Source organism: Budorcas taxicolor, chromosome 3, assembly GCF_023091745.1.
Source record: "Budorcas taxicolor isolate Tak-1 chromosome 3, Takin1.1, whole genome shotgun sequence".
Lineage (NCBI taxonomy): Eukaryota > Metazoa > Chordata > Mammalia > Artiodactyla > Bovidae > Budorcas > Budorcas taxicolor.
In genome coordinates, this window is record NC_068912.1 from 21,853,946 (window position 1) to 21,871,336 (window position 17,391).

Genomic DNA, 17,391 nt, shown 5'->3' on the forward strand with positions numbered 1-17,391 from the left:
GTCTGTTGAGTTGATGATGCCATCCAACCATCTCATCTTCTGTTGCCCCTTTCTCCTCCTGCTCTCAATCTTTCTCCGCATCAGGGGCTTTTCCAGTGAGTTGACGCTTTGCTTCAGGTGGCCGAAGTATTGGAGCTTCAGCATCAGTCCTTGCAATGAATGTTCAGGGTTGATTTCTGTTAGGATTGACTGGTTTGATCTCCTTGTTGTGCAAGGGACGCTCAAGAGTCTTCTCCAGCACTGTAATTCAAAAGCATCAATTCTTTGTCACTCAACTTTGTGGTCCAACTCTTACATCCTTATATGATTACTGGAAAACCATAGTTTGACTATACAGACTTTTGTTGGCCAAGTTAATGTCTCTTGCTTTTTAATATGCTGTCTAGGTTTGTCATAGCTTTTCTTCCAAGGAGCTAGTATCTTTTAATTTCTTGGCTGCAATCATTGACTGAAGTGGTTTTGGAGCCCAAGAAAGTAAAATCTGTCACTGTTTCCACTTTTTCCTCTTCTGTTTGCAATGAAGTGATGGGACTGGATGTAATGATGGTCTGTTTTTGAATATTGAGTTTTAAGCCAGGCTTTTCACTCTCTTCTTTCACCTCATCAAGAGGTTCTTTAGTTCCTCTTTGCTTGCTGTCCAGCAGAGTAGCCCAGACTTGTGTGACTGCTCAGTTCTTTAAGACTCAGAAAGCAGAAACTGTTAGGCAGTTAAGAACATTGTCTGGAATTAGCTCAGTATTCTATAGGTAAAGAAGTCACAGGGCTCTCCAGATTCAGTGATCTGGTTCTTAGAACTATGTCTGGGATCACGAACAGAGAACTTGTACATTTCTCTACTCTAAATCAGTGTGATTCTTGCTTCAAGTCTCTCTTCTGTCTTCCCAATTATGATACCTACCTTCTGAAATTATTTTCTTTTTATCACAGTTCTAAACATCATTGAAAGTTCAGGATCAGTGTAGATGACCCTTTAAAGACCTTACTTACTCCATGGTGGGAATGTAAATCGATAACTGTCACTATGGAGAACATTATGGATAGTGCTTGAAAAACTAGGAGTAGAATTGCCATGAGGCAGCAGTCCCACCATTGGGCATATACCCTGAGAAAACCATAATTGAAAGAGCCATATGTCCCCCAGCTTTCGTTGCATCACTCTTTACAATACATGGGACATGGAAGCAACCTAGAGGTCCATCGACAGATGAATTAATAAAAAAGTTGTGGTACATACATACAATAGAATATTACAATAGAATATTACTCAGCCATAAAAAAGACTACATTCAGTCCTATTGAGGTGGATGAATATAGAGCCTGTTATACAGAGTAAAGTAAGTCAGAAAGAGAAAAACAAATATCACGTATTAACACATATATATGGAATCTAGGAGCCTGTTTGCAGGGCAGCAGTGGCGATGCAGACATAAAGAACAGACTTGTGGACACAGTGAGGGAAGAAGTGGGTGGGGCCAACTGAGAGTGTAGCGTGGAAACATAACTTACCATATGTAAACTAGATAGTGAAAATTTGTTGTATGATGCACTGAGCTCAAATCAGGTGCTCTGTGACAGCCTAGGAGGGTGGGATCGGGTAGGAGGTGGGAGGGAGATTTAAGAGGGAGGGGATATAATGTGTACCTATGGCTGATTCATGTTGGTATATGGTGGAAGCCATCACAATATTGTAAAGCAATTATCCTCCAATTAAAAATTTTAAAAATACATGTATAATATTTCTGTATATACTTAATGTTGATTATGAAATAAATGTGATTCAGTTCAGTTCAGTCGCTCAGTCGTGTCTGACTCTTTGCGACCCCATGAATCGCAGCACGCCAGGCCTCCCTGTCCATCACCAACTGCCGAAGATCACTCAGATTCACGTCCATCGAGTCAGTGATGCCATCCAGCCATCTCATCCTCTGTCGTCCCCTTCTCCTCCTGCCCCCAATCCCTCCCAGAATCAGAGTCTTTTCCGATGAGTCAACTCTTCGCATGAGGTGGCCAAAGTACTGGAGTTTCAGCTTTAGCATCAGTCCTTCCAGTGAACACCCAGGACTGATCTCCTTTAGAATGGACTGGTTGGATCTCCTTGCAGTCCAAGGGACTCTCAAGAGTCTTCTCCAACACCACAGTTCAAAAGCATCAATTCTTCGATGCTCAGCCTTCTTCACAGTCCAACTCTCACATCCATACATGACCACAGGAAGAACCATGGCCTTGACTAGACGGACCTTAGTCGGCAAAGTAATGTCTCTGCTTTTGAATGTGCTATCTAGGTTGGTCATAACTTTTCTTCCAAGGAGTGTCTTTTAATGTTTCAGCTTTAGCATACAATAATAATTGTATTATTATTACACCACCTACTCTCATAGCTGTATCTTCGACTTCGTGATCATCCAGAACATTGCTTCTTTTGAAATCTTAGGCTTCACTATCCCATGGGCAGGCCCCAACTTATTAAACTTACAGCTCTTTTAGTTGTTTACTTTCACTCTAACCATTCTCTGATTGTATTAGATTCTGCTACTTTGACTCCTAGTTGTGAGGTGTGTGGCAAGAAGTTTCATGTTTGTTTATTCAGTAAATATTTATTGAATACCTGACTGTTTTAGGGATATAATGGTAAACAAAATTGATCTGAACCCTGCCTTTATGAAACTTAAAGCTTTCTGAATGGTTACAGACATTAAGAAAGCATTAAACAAATATATAATTACAAACTGTGATAAGTACTATAAAGGAATGAATTAGGAGCCATAAGGAGAAAATAAGAGGAGGAGAGGACTTCCCTGGTGTTACAAGTGGATAGGAATCTGCCTGCCAATGCAGGTGACACAGGTTCAATCCCTGGTCCAGGAGAATTCCACATGCTGCAGAGTAGCTAAGCCTTCTGCACCACAACTGCTGAAGCCTGTGTGCCTAGAGCCTGTGCTCCGCAACAAGGGAAGCCACTGCGATGGGAAGCCCATGCACTGCAACGATAAGTAGCCCCTGCTTGCTGCAACTAGAGAATGCTCACACACAGCAACGAAGACTCAGTGCAACCAAAAATAAATAAATTCTTTTTAAAAAGAGGAGGAAAGCACTTTAGACTGAATAGTGAATGAGGGGCTTTCCAATGTGACCTCAAAATGGAGACCTAAAAGACTGGAAGTCCCTTGCCATGCAATGAGTTAGGGGAATAGTGTTTTCAGTTGTAGGAGCAGAATGTGTGAAAGCTTGAGGCAGGGATCAGCTTGATGAGTTAGAGTAATTGAAAGGTCTTTGTGACTGGAATTCACTGAGGCAGGTAGCCTGAAATGAGGTTGGCAAGTTAAACAGGGACCGGCTGAATCAAGGCCTTGCAAGTCATTTTTAAGAGTTTGATTTTATTCTGAGTGTTTCTGGAAATAGTTGAAAGGTTTTAAGATGGGATGATATGGTCTGTTTTATGTTTTAGAAAGATCATTCTGACTTTATCATGCAGAACAGATGGGAAGAGGCTGGAAGAGAAGCAGGAGAGCACTTAAGAGGGAACTTATTCATTGTCTAGAGCCAGTGCTGACTTGGGTTATGATGGTGTGGCAAAAAGGCAAGGAGTAGATTTGAGAAATGTGTTTTTTAATTGATTTGTTTCTTTTTAACTTTAAACATTAAAATAGATTTAAGGTTAGCCTTCTAAAGGCCATCTCACTTGCTTTCAGGTAACTTTCTTTGTGGGAGAGAAAGGAATGTAGTTACTGCTACCTGGGAGGATAGGGGATGAGGAGCAGAGGGAGGGGCTCAGGAATTTATATGTTCTCCAGGTTGTTACCTGCCTGGAGTAATTCACAGTATGCCCATTATTAGTGTTTCTCATCTTTCATGTGTGTAGAGAAGAAAAAAGGTTGAGAGTTTCTGCTCTACAGGATAAATTTCATGGCAATCTGAAGTTTTCCATAGCCTGGTTTCAGCCTGCCTATTCACACTCATCATACCATTCCCCTCCAACCGCTATGCATGCTGTATTCTATTGTTATGATTTTTAACTCGTAATTTCCTTTTTTATTGAGCAGATAGACTAATATTTTAAGTCTCTGTTTCCGATAAAGCTTTCCCTGATTCCCTCAGGAGAACTTTGGTATTTTGTTTATATTCCCAGTATGCATTGCTTAAAGCAATTGTTTTATTAAATTTAAATGTTTTTATTGCCTTGACTGCTTACCAAACTAGTCTTCTTGACAGAAGGGATTGATTTTTTTCTTTATACCTCTTTTAAGAAAGCATTTGAATGTTCGAGTTACATTTCTGACTGTCTTTGTTTGAGTAGGCAAACACAGCTTACATTTCCTTCTGATAAGACAAACTTTGGGATTTAGAAAATGTAGCGAGCAAGAAAATAGTTGAAGATGTCTTTCCCAGGTCTATTTTAATAGGTATTAATAATTAAAATATACTTTTTAAAATTGTGGTAAAGCAACCTTAGAAGTATATTCTTTCTTATCAGCCCCAATGTTGTTCAGTCACGTCCAACTCTCTGTGACCCTATGGACTGTAACCTGCCAGGCTCTTCTGTCCATGGGATTCTCCAGACAAGAATTCTGGAGTGGGTAGCCTTTCCCTTCTCCAGGGGATCTTCCTGACCCAGGGATCGAACCCCAGTCTCCTGCACTGCAGGCAGATTCTTTACTGTCTGAGCCATCCAATTAGATCCTTGGAGTGGAGAAATCCATCAAGATAACCCAGAAGTTCTAGACACAGATAATTGGCCCAAAAGCTTGATATTTAATTAAAAGAAAGATTCCTGGTAGTGAAGGAAATAGAAGTTGATCTAATGGAATTATTCTGGTTATTATAATTAACATGTCTATAGAATACCTGAGAATATTTAAGTTTTATTTGGAACCGTTGATGATCAAAAAAAAGGTTAGAAGTGTTGTGAAACTTCACTGTAAAAAAAAAAAAAACTTCACTGTAAATTCCTAGTCTACAGATTGATCTATTCTGTGATTCAGTTTATGTCTCCTGTCATTGTTTAGAGCCAGTGCTAGCTTGGGTTATGATAGTGGGGCAAAAAGGCAAGGAGTAGATAAAGGAAAAAAATAGTATAGCAGGGAAAAAAAAGCAATTTCTATACCCATTGAGTATTATAATCTTTTACTACTCTGATACATCTCTTGGAGCTTTTTCACTAGATTTGAAGAGAAAATTAGATAATGAACTCATTACAGTTAAAATAAAGTTCAAGTTAAAAAAAACAAACTTTGACATTCTTCCCTTTTAGCTTTCACTGGGAATCACTTATGAAGCCATTCTATAATTATCACGTGGAATTCATTACTTGCCGGAGTATAACAGAAAAAACTATCCTGGGAGTCAGCAAGTACAAACAACATTTCACAACCTCAGCTTGTGTACCGCATATTGTTCTGTAACTATATACTTAGCTTTCTGGTGAAAGACTCTCATTTATGTCTTCCTTTCTTTTATAGGAATATACTTGTCCCAGATGTGAATCAGGTTTTATTGAAGAAGTGACAGATGATTCCAGGTATAGTACAAGCCCATGAATAAATCAAGCATTCTGTTATCAAAATTATGTTTTTTAGCATCAACTGAATGAATATAAAGAAATTTGTTTTATAACTTACACTCTTTGCTGAGAGAGAGAAGTAGCAGGGCAAAGAGGAAGAAAAATGGGAAAATTAGGAAAATATTGTGATAGTGCTAAGTCACTTTAGTTGTGTCCGACTTTGTGCAACCCCATAGACTGTAGCCCACCAGGCTCCCCTGTCCCTGGGATTCTCCAGGCAAGACACTGGAGTGGGTTGCCATTTCCTTCTCCAATGCATGAAAGTGAAAAGTGAAAGTGAAGTCGCTCAGTCGTGTCCGACTCTTCGCTACCCGATGGACTGCAGCCTACCAGACTCCTCTGTCCATGGGATTTTCCAGGCAAGAGTACTGGAGTGGGTTGCCATTGCCTATGATAGTAGGTGTCTTGAGATCTACTGTGGCATTCCTGGGAAACCTCTGTATCCCTATCAGAGTAAATTTGGTGAGTTTTCATATATTTTCTGAGACTTCGGGGTTTCTCTTGGACTATTGGTTGGTTTTTAGTGACTACTCTGTTGCCTGAAGGTAGATTGCTCTTATACCCATTTGGTGGGCTGGGGAGCAACTTCTGACAAAGATTACCTAGTAAGATAAACAGGCTGTTCAAGCCAGGGAAACTGAGTTGTGATTCTTGAGGAAGCCTTGGGTCCCTTGTGCTTATTAGGATTATTGTGGTCAAACATACCATCTTGCTACTGTAGTATTAGTGTGTTGGTAATGCTTGAAACTGGGTCTTGTTGCTCTTACTGATGGTATAAAACCTATAAAATGGCAAAGTTATTTCTGAAAATGCCAATGTTACATATTCCTTCTTGGTTAATATGAGTAAAGCTATGAAAGTATAATGAAAAGTAGAATAGTGTTGATAGGAGGGCTTCTTTTAATATTGGAGTGACTTTGGGGCTTTTAATGGCAGTAAATAATTCCTTTACTGTTGCTGTTGGCAGAATATAAAGTTGAAGTTCCCTTCCACAACCAGGAAAAACTACACATTTTACAGTATGTACAATTAGTTTAATTTTATTAATGATCAGTGATTATATGTATAATCTGACCTGGAGCTTCTGGGGCAACATATGGCATGAAGATCTAGTTTGCTACAAACACTTGATGTAATCTCGGTTTTAAATAACACAATACCAGCTCAATCTATAAGATTAGCATGATGGCAAAATTAGCAATTTTGTGTGGATGGCATGCTAACTTGGGATAGCTTTTTATTTGTGCTGTTATAATTGCATTATATACTTGTTTCAAGCAGGGTATGCTCAGCATGTGTTATAGAGCATGTTGTTTTTTGGGGGAGCATTTTTTTCAAAGGTTTTGAATACTAATCCTGGTTTCTTCAGCCATGAGGTTGGTGATTAACCACAAGATGAATCTTTTCTAGAAGAAAACTGAATTCTGTGGGTCCTGCTCTCACTTGACTTAATCTTTTATTTGTGCGTTTGTGAGTCAAAGGTTGTCTTATACAGGTGCTATTGGTAGCAGATATTCAAATACAAAGGTGATGTCTTTTGAAAGATCAGTGTTTTAAATAGTTGAAGAAATCTTTGCTTAGAATCACCTTCTATAAAGTTTATGAACATTTGCTGATTTGAATACTTAGCAATTACAGTGTTAAGTAGTGGATGGTAAAAATTAATGAGAGCAAGTCCTTATGTGGATATTGGATAATGGGTTCCATTTGCTGTTAGACATTCATCTGGAGGAGCATCTTGTAAATTTTCTTAAGCTTTGTAACATTTCTCAGAAAAATGCAATTGTTTTTATTATCCCTTCTCTATGATTAGCCCTATCATTCTTTCCAAAAAAATTATTTATTTATTTATTTTTGGCTGTGCTGGGCTCTGATGCTGGGAGGGATTGGGGGCAGGAGGAGAAGGGGATGACAGAGGATGAGATGGCTGGATGGCATCACCGACTCGATGGACATGAATTTGAGTGAACTCTGGGAGTCGGTGATGGACAGGGAGGCCTGGCGTGCTGCGGTTCATGGGGTCGCAAAGAGTCGGACACGACTGAGTGACTGAACTGAACTGAGCTGTGCTGGGCCTGTGTTGCTGTGCATGGGCTTTTTACTAGGTGCTGCGAGCAGGGGCTACTCTCTTGTTGTGGTGCTCAGGCTTCTCATTGTGGTGGCTTCTCTTGTTGTGGACCAAGGGCTCTATGGCCTATGGGCTTCAGTGGTTGTGGCACATGGGCTGTAGAGTGGGGCTCAGTAGTGGGCTCAGTAGTTGCAGCTCCCAGGCTCTCCAGCACGGGCTCAAGGGTTGTGGTGTACAGACTTGGTTGCCATGCTGCATGTGGGATCCTCCTGGATCGGGGATCGAACCTGTGTCTCCTGCATTGGCAAGTGGATTCTTCACTGAGCCACCAAGGAACCCCAGCTCTGTCATTCTTACTATATAAAGGAATTTTAAGGAAAGGGAAGCCTGGGGGAGTTGCAGGGATAGAAGAACCCTAAAAGAAAGAGTTGATAGCTTTAATTACCAAAGATACCTGAATCCTTGAAGCTATCAATATATGGTAAAGGCAATAAGAGCCCAGGAAGCCTGTCTAGGTGTGAGCAATAAAATGGATACATAGTGGTAATTATTTATCTAGCATAGAGGTACTGGTAATTTGGGGCTTGTTCTACATAGGAAGTGTTTTTTACAAGAGACATTTTAACCTTTGAAACAAATAACAGTTGTCAAATGGTTTCTAATCAGAGAATAAGGCTTGAGAATGATGCCATAGATAGAGAATGGCATTAGCTTTCGTTTTTTCACTTTTCAGTTCAGTTCAGTCACTCAGTCGTGTCCGACTCTTTGCGACCCCATGAATCGCAGCACGCCAGGCCTCGCTGTTCATCACCATCTCCCGGAGTTCACTCAAACTCACGTCCATCGAGTCAATGATGCCATGCAGCCATCTCATCCTTGGTCGTCCCCTTCTCCTCTTGCCCCCAGTTCTCCCAGCATCAGAGTCTTTTCCAATGAGTCAACTCTTCGAATGAGGTGGCCAAAGTACTGGAGTTTCAGCTTTAGCATCATTCCTTCCAAAGAAATCCCAGGGTTGATCTCCTTCAGAATGGACTGGCTGGATCTCCTTGCAGTCCAAGGGACTCTCAAGAGTCTTCTCCAACACCACAGTTCAAAAGCATCAATTCTTTGGCGCTCAGCCTTCTTCACAGTCCAACTCTCACATCCATACATGACCACAGGAAAAACCATAGCCTTGACTAGACGGACCTTAGTTGGCAAATTAATGTCTCTGCTTTTGAATATACTATCTAGGTTGGTCGTAACCTTTCTTCCAAGGAGTAAGTGTCTTAATTTCATGGCTGCAGTCACCATCTGCAGTGATTTTGGAGCCCCCAAAAATAAAGTCTGAAACTTTCCACTGTTTCCCCATCTATTTGCCATGAAGTGATGGGACCAGATGCCATGATCTTCTTTTTCTGAATGTTGAGCTTTAAGCCAACTTTTTCGCTCTACTCTTTAACTTTCATCAAGACGCTTCTTAGCTCCTCTTCACTTTTGGTTCCAGACTAACCAGGGTGTGTGTGTTTTCTCAATGAGCTGAGTGCAGTGCCTGGATTGCTATTGTAATTCTGAAAATGAAAGCTGCTTTAGTAATTTGTGGACTTTATATCATTGGGGTGAGTGTGTGCATGCTTGTGTGCTAATGTGTGTACTTTTGTACCCTTGTATGTGTCTTAAAGTGATATCCAGCAATTCTTGTGGTTCTTTCCATCCCCTTTCTGTCAAAGTGTTTTAGCCAGTTTTCTCTCTTTGCAAATTTCATGGGGATGGTGGGATCTAATATTTTTTCCTGGTCTTTGAGAGTTGGTTTACACATGCAATATTAATTCAGTAACATTTTCTTTTGAGTTATCAATGCAGGATATAGTAAAGCAGTGTTATGAAAAGTGCTGAGTGCTCTGTATAATGGCTGATACATAATAAATACATATATTTGTGGTATTAATAAAATACAGTCTTTACCCTCTGAATTTTATATTTCTGAAAGAAGGGTAAGAAGTAGAAACAGATGGAACAAGTTCTAGATATGTATAATACAAGGTCAAATTTAGAATCAAAATCAAGAGTGCAGAGGACTGTGGAAGAGTCTTGTTTGGTGAGTTTAGTAAAGTCTTAATGGAGGATGGCTCTGAGGGGTGGGTAAGATAATCATCATCAGAAGAAAATATTTATTGAGCCCTTTTATAAGATGCTAAATATTGCACCAGACCCCTTGCATTACTAATTTTTAGTCATTTCTAGTAGTTTCAAATGTTGTGTGTTCATCTGATGGTTAGTGGTTTTTTAGTGAAATATTATTTGGAGAATCTAGTTTTATTTTTTAGCTTCTGAGAATAAATATTTTTCTTCCTTTACTCAGATTTGAGTTGCATTGCTGGCTGTTGGTCCTCTTCCTTTTCTGTGATGGCCCCTCTCTCTAATTTTTTTCACTTGGTTTAGCCTTGATTTTGTAGTTTGTTATAGTTTGTGTTAAATCTGTTAATTTTCATAGATTAATCCACATGCAAGTTCTTCATAATTTCCTTTGTAGGTGTCACGTTGGGATGAGTTCTTTTTCCTTATTGGGATTTGTTCTCATTGTACCATTCTATATTTAGGTTCTGGGAGGGAAGCTTACTCCTGGGCATAGAAACTAGAATCACTTCTCATTGCTTTTTCTTTTCAGTTTTTTAGGTGGTGGCAGCAGCACATCAACACAGTTTTCAGAGGTAAGTTTCCCTTTGGCTCTATGGAGTCTTTAGGTAGAGGCCTCATGCTAAATCAGTGACAGATTTTCACTTGCCAGTACAACAAAACCTCAGAATGTTTAAGGAAAATGTAGGCAAGAGTAGTCTTAGAAGGATTTGTGTTCAGTAGTTGGGGCTTTGGCATGTTATTTTTAGTAAACCTTTGATTAGGTGGTGTTTCAGTTATTTTCTGCTTCTATATTGTGTATATAGTGTGAGAATGTAAAGCTTGTGTGTGTTTTTTTTAATAACTGTTGCAGACTCTTAGTGGTGTGACAGTCAAGTAAAGAGCAGGGGATGAATTATAATTGAAGTCACATTGAGGCACAGTCTACAGTTTTACACAGAGGTACTGGTTTCTAGAGATTACCTTTTATGAATATGGTAATTTGGTATATGTATTGGAATTTGGGTGCCAGATTAAGTATAAGATATTTAGTTGCCTTCCAGGTCTTGAGATAGAACCTATAGTTAATTTCCAGTTCTTTATATAATGTGGGTTCTCTTACTGCAAAGCACAAACTCTGGGGCGTGTGGGCTTCAGTAGTTGTGACAGGTGGACTCAGTAGATGTGGCTCTCGGGCTCTGGAACATGCGCTTGGTAGTTGTGGTGCACAAGCTTAGTTGCCATGTGACGTGGGATCTTTCTGAATCAGTGAGCGAACCCATTTCTCCTGCATTGGCAGGTGGATTCCTTACCCTGGAGCCACCAGGGGAGCCCTAAGGTTTAAGTGACATTAAGTACTTTTTGTTCATAAGCATTAAGAGACTATATCTCACAAGGGTAGACCCCCTCTGCCTATGGAAACCCTGGTTTGCTTTTGCTCCTACTGCCATATAGTTTGGTTAGCCCTAGAAAGCTAACAGATGCTAAAAGAAAAAAAAAACAATTAAATCCCATAATCGGAATTTCTTTGTATTTCAGGATCACATTAACCTTTTTGGGAAATAGTTCAAGTTTTGAGAACAAGCAAAACTTCTTAGTATTTATTTGTGTATAAATTAAAACTGTATTTGCAGGTGTGTCTGAAAACTGGTATTCAGTAAGAAGCCCATAAAACCCTAAGCTTCTCTCCTTTATCCTCTGAAAATTATTTTAAGACTTGGAGCTCTCAGGCTTTTTTTTTTTTGCCACACCATGCAGCTTGTAGGATCTTAGTTCCCAACCTAGTTTGTTCCTTAGTTCCTTGACCAGGGATTGAACCTGGGCCCCAGTAGTGAAAACACCAAGTCCTAACCACTGGGCCACTAGAGAATTCTCAGCTCCCCAGATTTTTTATGTTATTAGATATATAGTCAAGAAACTTAATGTTTGGGTAACAATCCTGTTTTATTAAGGGTATTTTCTTTTACTTATGGTCTGTCGTACTTCCCAATATCCGGTATTAAGCTTTTTACTTAACTCTGAACTGACTTGGTATGTGGGTTGGTTAGTGTGATTCAAGATAGATTATGTCTTTAAACTCCCATTTTCTTGTTTTGATGGATGAAAAAACATTACTTAAAATTGATTCTGCTCACTAGGCCTGAAAGCCTTTCCAGTTTTAGTATGTTTTTTTCCTTGTGTGTGCTATTCCTGATAACACAGATTGTCACTTACTGGTTATACATATGCAGAGGAAAAACTTCATCTGATTTTCCTTAAGTGTTAGTTCTCTTTTAGGAGCTGGAAATACAAGTTTTATAGTTATGACTCACTAGGAGAAGATGCATTCAGAAGAAAAATAAATATATATATTTCGTCAGTTTCCTAACTTTAGTAATGCTAAATCTGACACTGCATGAGTTATCCTTCAGGTGTTGAAGTAATTTTGCCTAGTTATAGCCTGTGACATCATGTTCTTCAGGATTTGTAGCAAGGGTATGATTACACCCAGTTTTCCCTTGTCATCAAAGGGACTATTTCAGTTTTCTCCTTTTAAAATATTTTGCACTTATATAGAAAAAAACCTGTCTTTTAATATTGTAGAATTTGTCAAGGATTAAAAAAATCAGCTAAGAAGTGTATGTTGAGTGCACTTCCAGCACTCTGCTAAAGTTGGAGCAAGAAACAAATGTTACAGTTGCCTTGAGTGCAAGGAACTTATAATTTAGTTGGGGAGCAAGTGCAAACGTATGAAACAAGTATGAATACAAGAAAGAATGTACAGAGGGTATAATAAACTTATTGTGGGGTGCATGTGACAGACAGACGGAAGGACAGATTAGGTGTGCTGCAGTCTTTGAAAAGACTAAGATGTTTAGGAAAAGAGGTCAAATGACATAGTGATATGCCCAGATCCAGACTGCCTGAGTTTAAATCCTGGGTCTACTGCTTACTGACTATGTAAACTGGGCAAAATTACTTAGAATTTTTCAGTGCCTCTGTTTCCTCCTTTGTAAATTGGGGAAAATAATAATTCCTACCTCAGAGGGTTGTTGTGAGGATCGAGTTGATACATGCCAGGTGTGTGGGCCAGTGTGCCTGCTGTATAGTGAGTGCTTAATAAATTTTAGCTGTTATTAATTCATGGAGAAGGTAAAACAAGGCTTCAAGTACTAGAGCCTTAAAGGGTAGGTGGAATTTAGATAAGCAAAGAGATGAGAAAACACAGACACTTTTCCTCTAGACAGTGTTCATAGGCTTTAAGTTCATAATTATACCCATATCCCTAGAGGAAAAGCCTAGAAAGAAAATTATGTTTGGAAACAAGAGTTGTTTTTCTTTTCTATATTTCAGTTGATAATTCCAGCAAATGCTTATGCTCAGTTTTGCTCTGTTTTTCTTCAGAGTTGCTTGTACAATGAAGAGATTATTTTCTTAATTAGTATTTATTAATGCTGGATTCTTAAAACACTAAATATATTAGAAGAGGCTTAGTCCAAGCATGTGTGTGTGTGTGTGTGTGTGTGTGTGTGTGTGTGTGTGTATTTTTCTGAATGAGATCTGGGGTGGGGGAAACAGGAAGAGTAGATGAGGATAGAGAAGAGTTGCCAGTGAAATGGGAACTATGTTTGAGTAATGTGTGAGGGTTGGTGGAGAGTGAATTTAGAAATGTTGCTAACAGATTGTAGAGAGAGGGGACATAGCTATACTGAGGTCCCTGTTGATAATCTGGGGAATTGAGCCCATTGCTATCTGAGCGTTTCATTGATTACTTGAAAGCTTCTGACCATGACCTGGTGCCAGTGAGACATCTGATCTGAAAGTCTCAGCTTTCCTGAGTGTATCACTTCAGTGCAAGAGTGGCTATGGCTTCTGCTTCATATTAGCAGAAAACAAGATAGATGGTTTTCTAGAAAAAGAACTCCCAGGTGTGCAAGAAGGCAAGGTACTCTGAGCAGCCTGATTTATATTTATTTAAATAAAAATTGTTTTGGTACATATGCAGCTATTCCACTATACATATTCCCCTATTCTAAGGGCCCCCTTTCTTTATATATTTCCTTTCAGGTTTTGTCCTGAGGCATAGATACTGAAAGATATTATAACAACATTAAGAAGATTTTTAAAAAGTCTTCCATATTATCATTACCTTATTTTTTATTTCATCCTTTCCTTCCCTCCCTTTCTCATTTTTTTTCTTCCTTTCTCATACTTTCCATTTCTCACATTTATGCTTCATAACTGTTTTCAGATATAATCATATAATATGCTATGTTGTGTTTCTGATTTTTAAAATTTACTTAGGATTATAACAAATTTTTTTCTTATGTCTTCATAATTATGAGTTATATATTTTATGACTTCATATTCTTTCATGCATTCTCTATATTAAACTGTTATCCTGTATTAAAACGTGTCTGGCTATACATGATGGTTGATCATTGACCATACCTCTTCAGTTCATCTCAGAGTCTAGAACATGTTGAGAATTAAAGCATAGATGCTAGGGAGATGGAAATAAAGATTTAACTTTTATTCAGTGAAATTGGAAACCACATTTGATCCATGGCCAAATGGACATCGTAAGTCTGCACAGGATGCCCCTGCTGAGAATGAGAGGCAGCAGAGCAGGCACAAATACTCAGAACCACTTCTTTAGCCTTTGTACAGAGTCCTTATACATGAACTCCATCAACTGGAGAAATGTGACTTAGCAGATGTTAGGTTTTTGCTACTTACCAATCAGAGCATCATTCCTCTGGTAGGAAAGAGTAATGAGGAATGAATAAAGAGGTTAGAAGTGGTCGTGAAAGCTCTTGAGTTTTCCCTTCTCACCTTTGAGTTTAGTAATTGAAGTCTGTAGTTAGCAAGGATCTGGGACTAGCACCTCTGGCAGTTAGGCGAGGAGACAAGTAGTCTGGGAGGGCAATATTATGTCTACCTTCATGAAGTCTCTCTCCAGTACCAACTATGCTCTTTTGTGTATGCTCCTGGGACCTGTGGAGAAGGCTCTGAAGTAATCAAGAACAACATTAAATTAAGCTGCGCTAAATAAAATTGTTGATATTCTATTGTTCTTGACCTACAAAGATGGTAATTTTAAATGATTAAACCTAGTAAAAAAAAAGTTAAAGATTTCAAATCTTTAACTTTCTTTTCCCAAGTAAGTCTTCCTTTTAGCTGTTTGCTTTTCTTCTCAGTCTCAGCCAGAGGGCTTTTACTCAAATGCCAGGTAGAGTTTGGATTCTTTGAGCAGCTGCACCCTGGATGTGATCTTAAAGGTTGAATTAATTCAACCAAATCTTTCATCTGTCTCACTTTTTAGTATAAAGAGTTAAAAGAGCTCATTTCACAGTGCTGCCTACTTCACAGCCAGTCCATTGGGAAATATCAACTCCAGAACTCTTCAGCAGTTGTTCAAAGAATAACTGTTTCTCTAATTCAGTACTAAGTTCACACCAGTAATTCTGTTGCCAAGCAAAGAATGTAATGTAAACTCAATGGTAACTGAAGGAAGAAGAATGAAACAGAAAATAGTTTTGGTGTCAGCCTTGCCAGGTTTTTGTTCAGTGACTGCCAGTTGACCACATCTGTAGTCTGTAAGCTTAAACTCATTTGGAAAAAAGTGCTTTTCACAAGATAATTTATGGCACAGTGTTTACATTTTAAGGGGTGGGTGGGTACTGGACATCGTATTTGTTTCTTTGTAAATAGTATTTGAATACTCTGTATTTTTATAAAATTTAGGAATTTTATATTTGATTGAAAACTTGTATCCAGGCTATGTAGAGACCTCTTAAAATGGAATAATGAGAAAACAACCCATTTTTAGAAAACTGCAAAAGATTTAAACAATCTCCTTTACCAAAGAAGGTGTATAGACGGCAAAAGAAATCTCAACATTGTTAGTTGTTGTTTGTTGTTGTTTAGTTGTGTCTGATTCTTTGTGACTGCATGGACTGCAGCATGCCAGGCTCCTCTGTCCCGCACTACCTCCTGGAGTTTGCTCAAATTCATGTCCACTGAGTAGTTAGGAAAATGCCCATTAAAACCACAATGAGGGAATTCCCTGGTGGTCCAGTCGTTAGGACTCTCGATCTTCCACTGGAGAGGGCATGGTTCAATCCCTGGGTGGGAAACTAAGATCCTCATGCTGAGTGGTATGGCCAAAAACAAAAAAACAACTCACCAGAGTGAGCTACTACATAGTTATCAGGATGGCTAAACTTTAAAAGACTGACGATATTAACTTTTGGTAAGGCTGTGGAGCAACTGAAATTGATTGTAAAAATGGTCTAACCACTTTAGCAAACAGGCTTTTTTTTTCTTAGAAGTATCAGCCATATGATTTAACCATTGTACTCCCCTAAGATACGTACATAATTGTGCATAGCAACTATTGTAATAATAAAAGTTAGAAACATTCCAAGAGCCCATCAACAGGTGGATGGATAAACAAATTGTGGTATATCCATAGTATGGAAATACTACTCAGCAATATAAAGTATGTGGAATGTGACTCAACATAAACCCTTGATTCATGTAAAAATTAGAATGAATCTCAAAATAATTAAGCTGAGTGAAAGAATACATATAGTATGATTCCCTTTACATGAACTCCTAGAAAGTATAAAATTCGAGAAAATGCAAATCACGGAGTGATCAGTGGCTGCTTGAGGGCAGGAAGGGGCAGGAGGAGGGGATTCCCAAGATTCATTAGGAAACATTTGGAAGTGATGAAAATGTTCTGTATCTTGATTTAGTGCTTTCGTAAAATTGCTTGTGAACTTTTTTCAAAATTGCATTTCTTAAGTTCAGTTGCATTCAGTCACTCAGTTGTGTCCGACTCTTTGCAACCCCGTGAATTGCAGCACGCCAGGCCTCCCTGTTCATCACCATCTCCCAGAGTTCACTCAGACTCACGTCCATCGAGTCCGTGATGCCATCCAGCCATCTCATCCTCAGTCGTCCCCTTCTCCTCCTGCCCCCAGTTCCTCCCAGCATCAGAGTCTTTTCCAGTGAGTCAACTCTTCGCATGAGGTGGCCAAAGTACTGGAGTTTCAGCTTCAGCATCATTCCTTCCAAAGAAATCCCAGGGCTGATGTCCTTCAGAATGGACTGGATGGATTTCCTTGTAGTCCAAGGGACTCTCAGCAGTCTTCTCCAACACCACAGTTCAAAAGCATCAATTCTTCGGGGCTCAGCCTGCTTCACAGTCCAACTCTCACATCCATACATGACCACAGGAAAAACCATAGCCTTGACTAGACGGACCTTAGTTGGCAAAGTAATATCTCTGCTTTTGAATATACTATCTAGGTTGGTCATAACTTTTCCAAAGAGTAAGCGTCTTTTAATTTCATGGCTGCAATCACCATCTGCAGTGATTTTGGAGCCCCAAAAATTAAAGTCTGACACTGTTTCCACTGTTTCCCCATCTATTTGCCATGAAGTGATGGGACCAGATGCCATGATCTTCTTTTTCTGAATGTTGAGCTTTAAGCCAGCTTTTTCACTCTCCTCTTTCACTTTCATCAAGAGGCTTTTTAGCTTCTCTTCACTTTCTGCCATAAGGGTGGTGTCATCTGCATATCTGAGGTTATTGATATTTCTCCCGGCAGTCTTGATTCCAGCTTGTGTTTCTTCCAGTCCAGCGTTTCTCATGATGTACTTTGCATAGAAGTTAAATAAG

The 17,391-nt window shown here is 39.2% G+C and overlaps 1 protein-coding gene across 2 annotated transcripts in view; it reads left to right on the plus strand.

Moving 5' to 3' along the window:
• Positions 1-17,391, plus strand: part of RNF115 (ring finger protein 115) — a 72,455-nt gene that overhangs the window by 16,537 nt on the left and 38,527 nt on the right. Inside the window, exons 2-4 of one of the 2 annotated variants that reach the window (XM_052636866.1) lie at positions 5,457-5,515; positions 6,525-6,576; positions 10,273-10,315. In XM_052636866.1, coding sequence (XP_052492826.1) covers positions 5,506-5,515; positions 6,525-6,576; positions 10,273-10,315 — 105 coding nt within the window. In that variant the 5' untranslated portion in view covers positions 5,457-5,505. The remainder of the gene's footprint in view (positions 1-5,456; positions 5,516-6,524; positions 6,577-10,272; positions 10,316-17,391) is intronic. The other variant, XM_052636865.1, reaches the window with a different exon arrangement.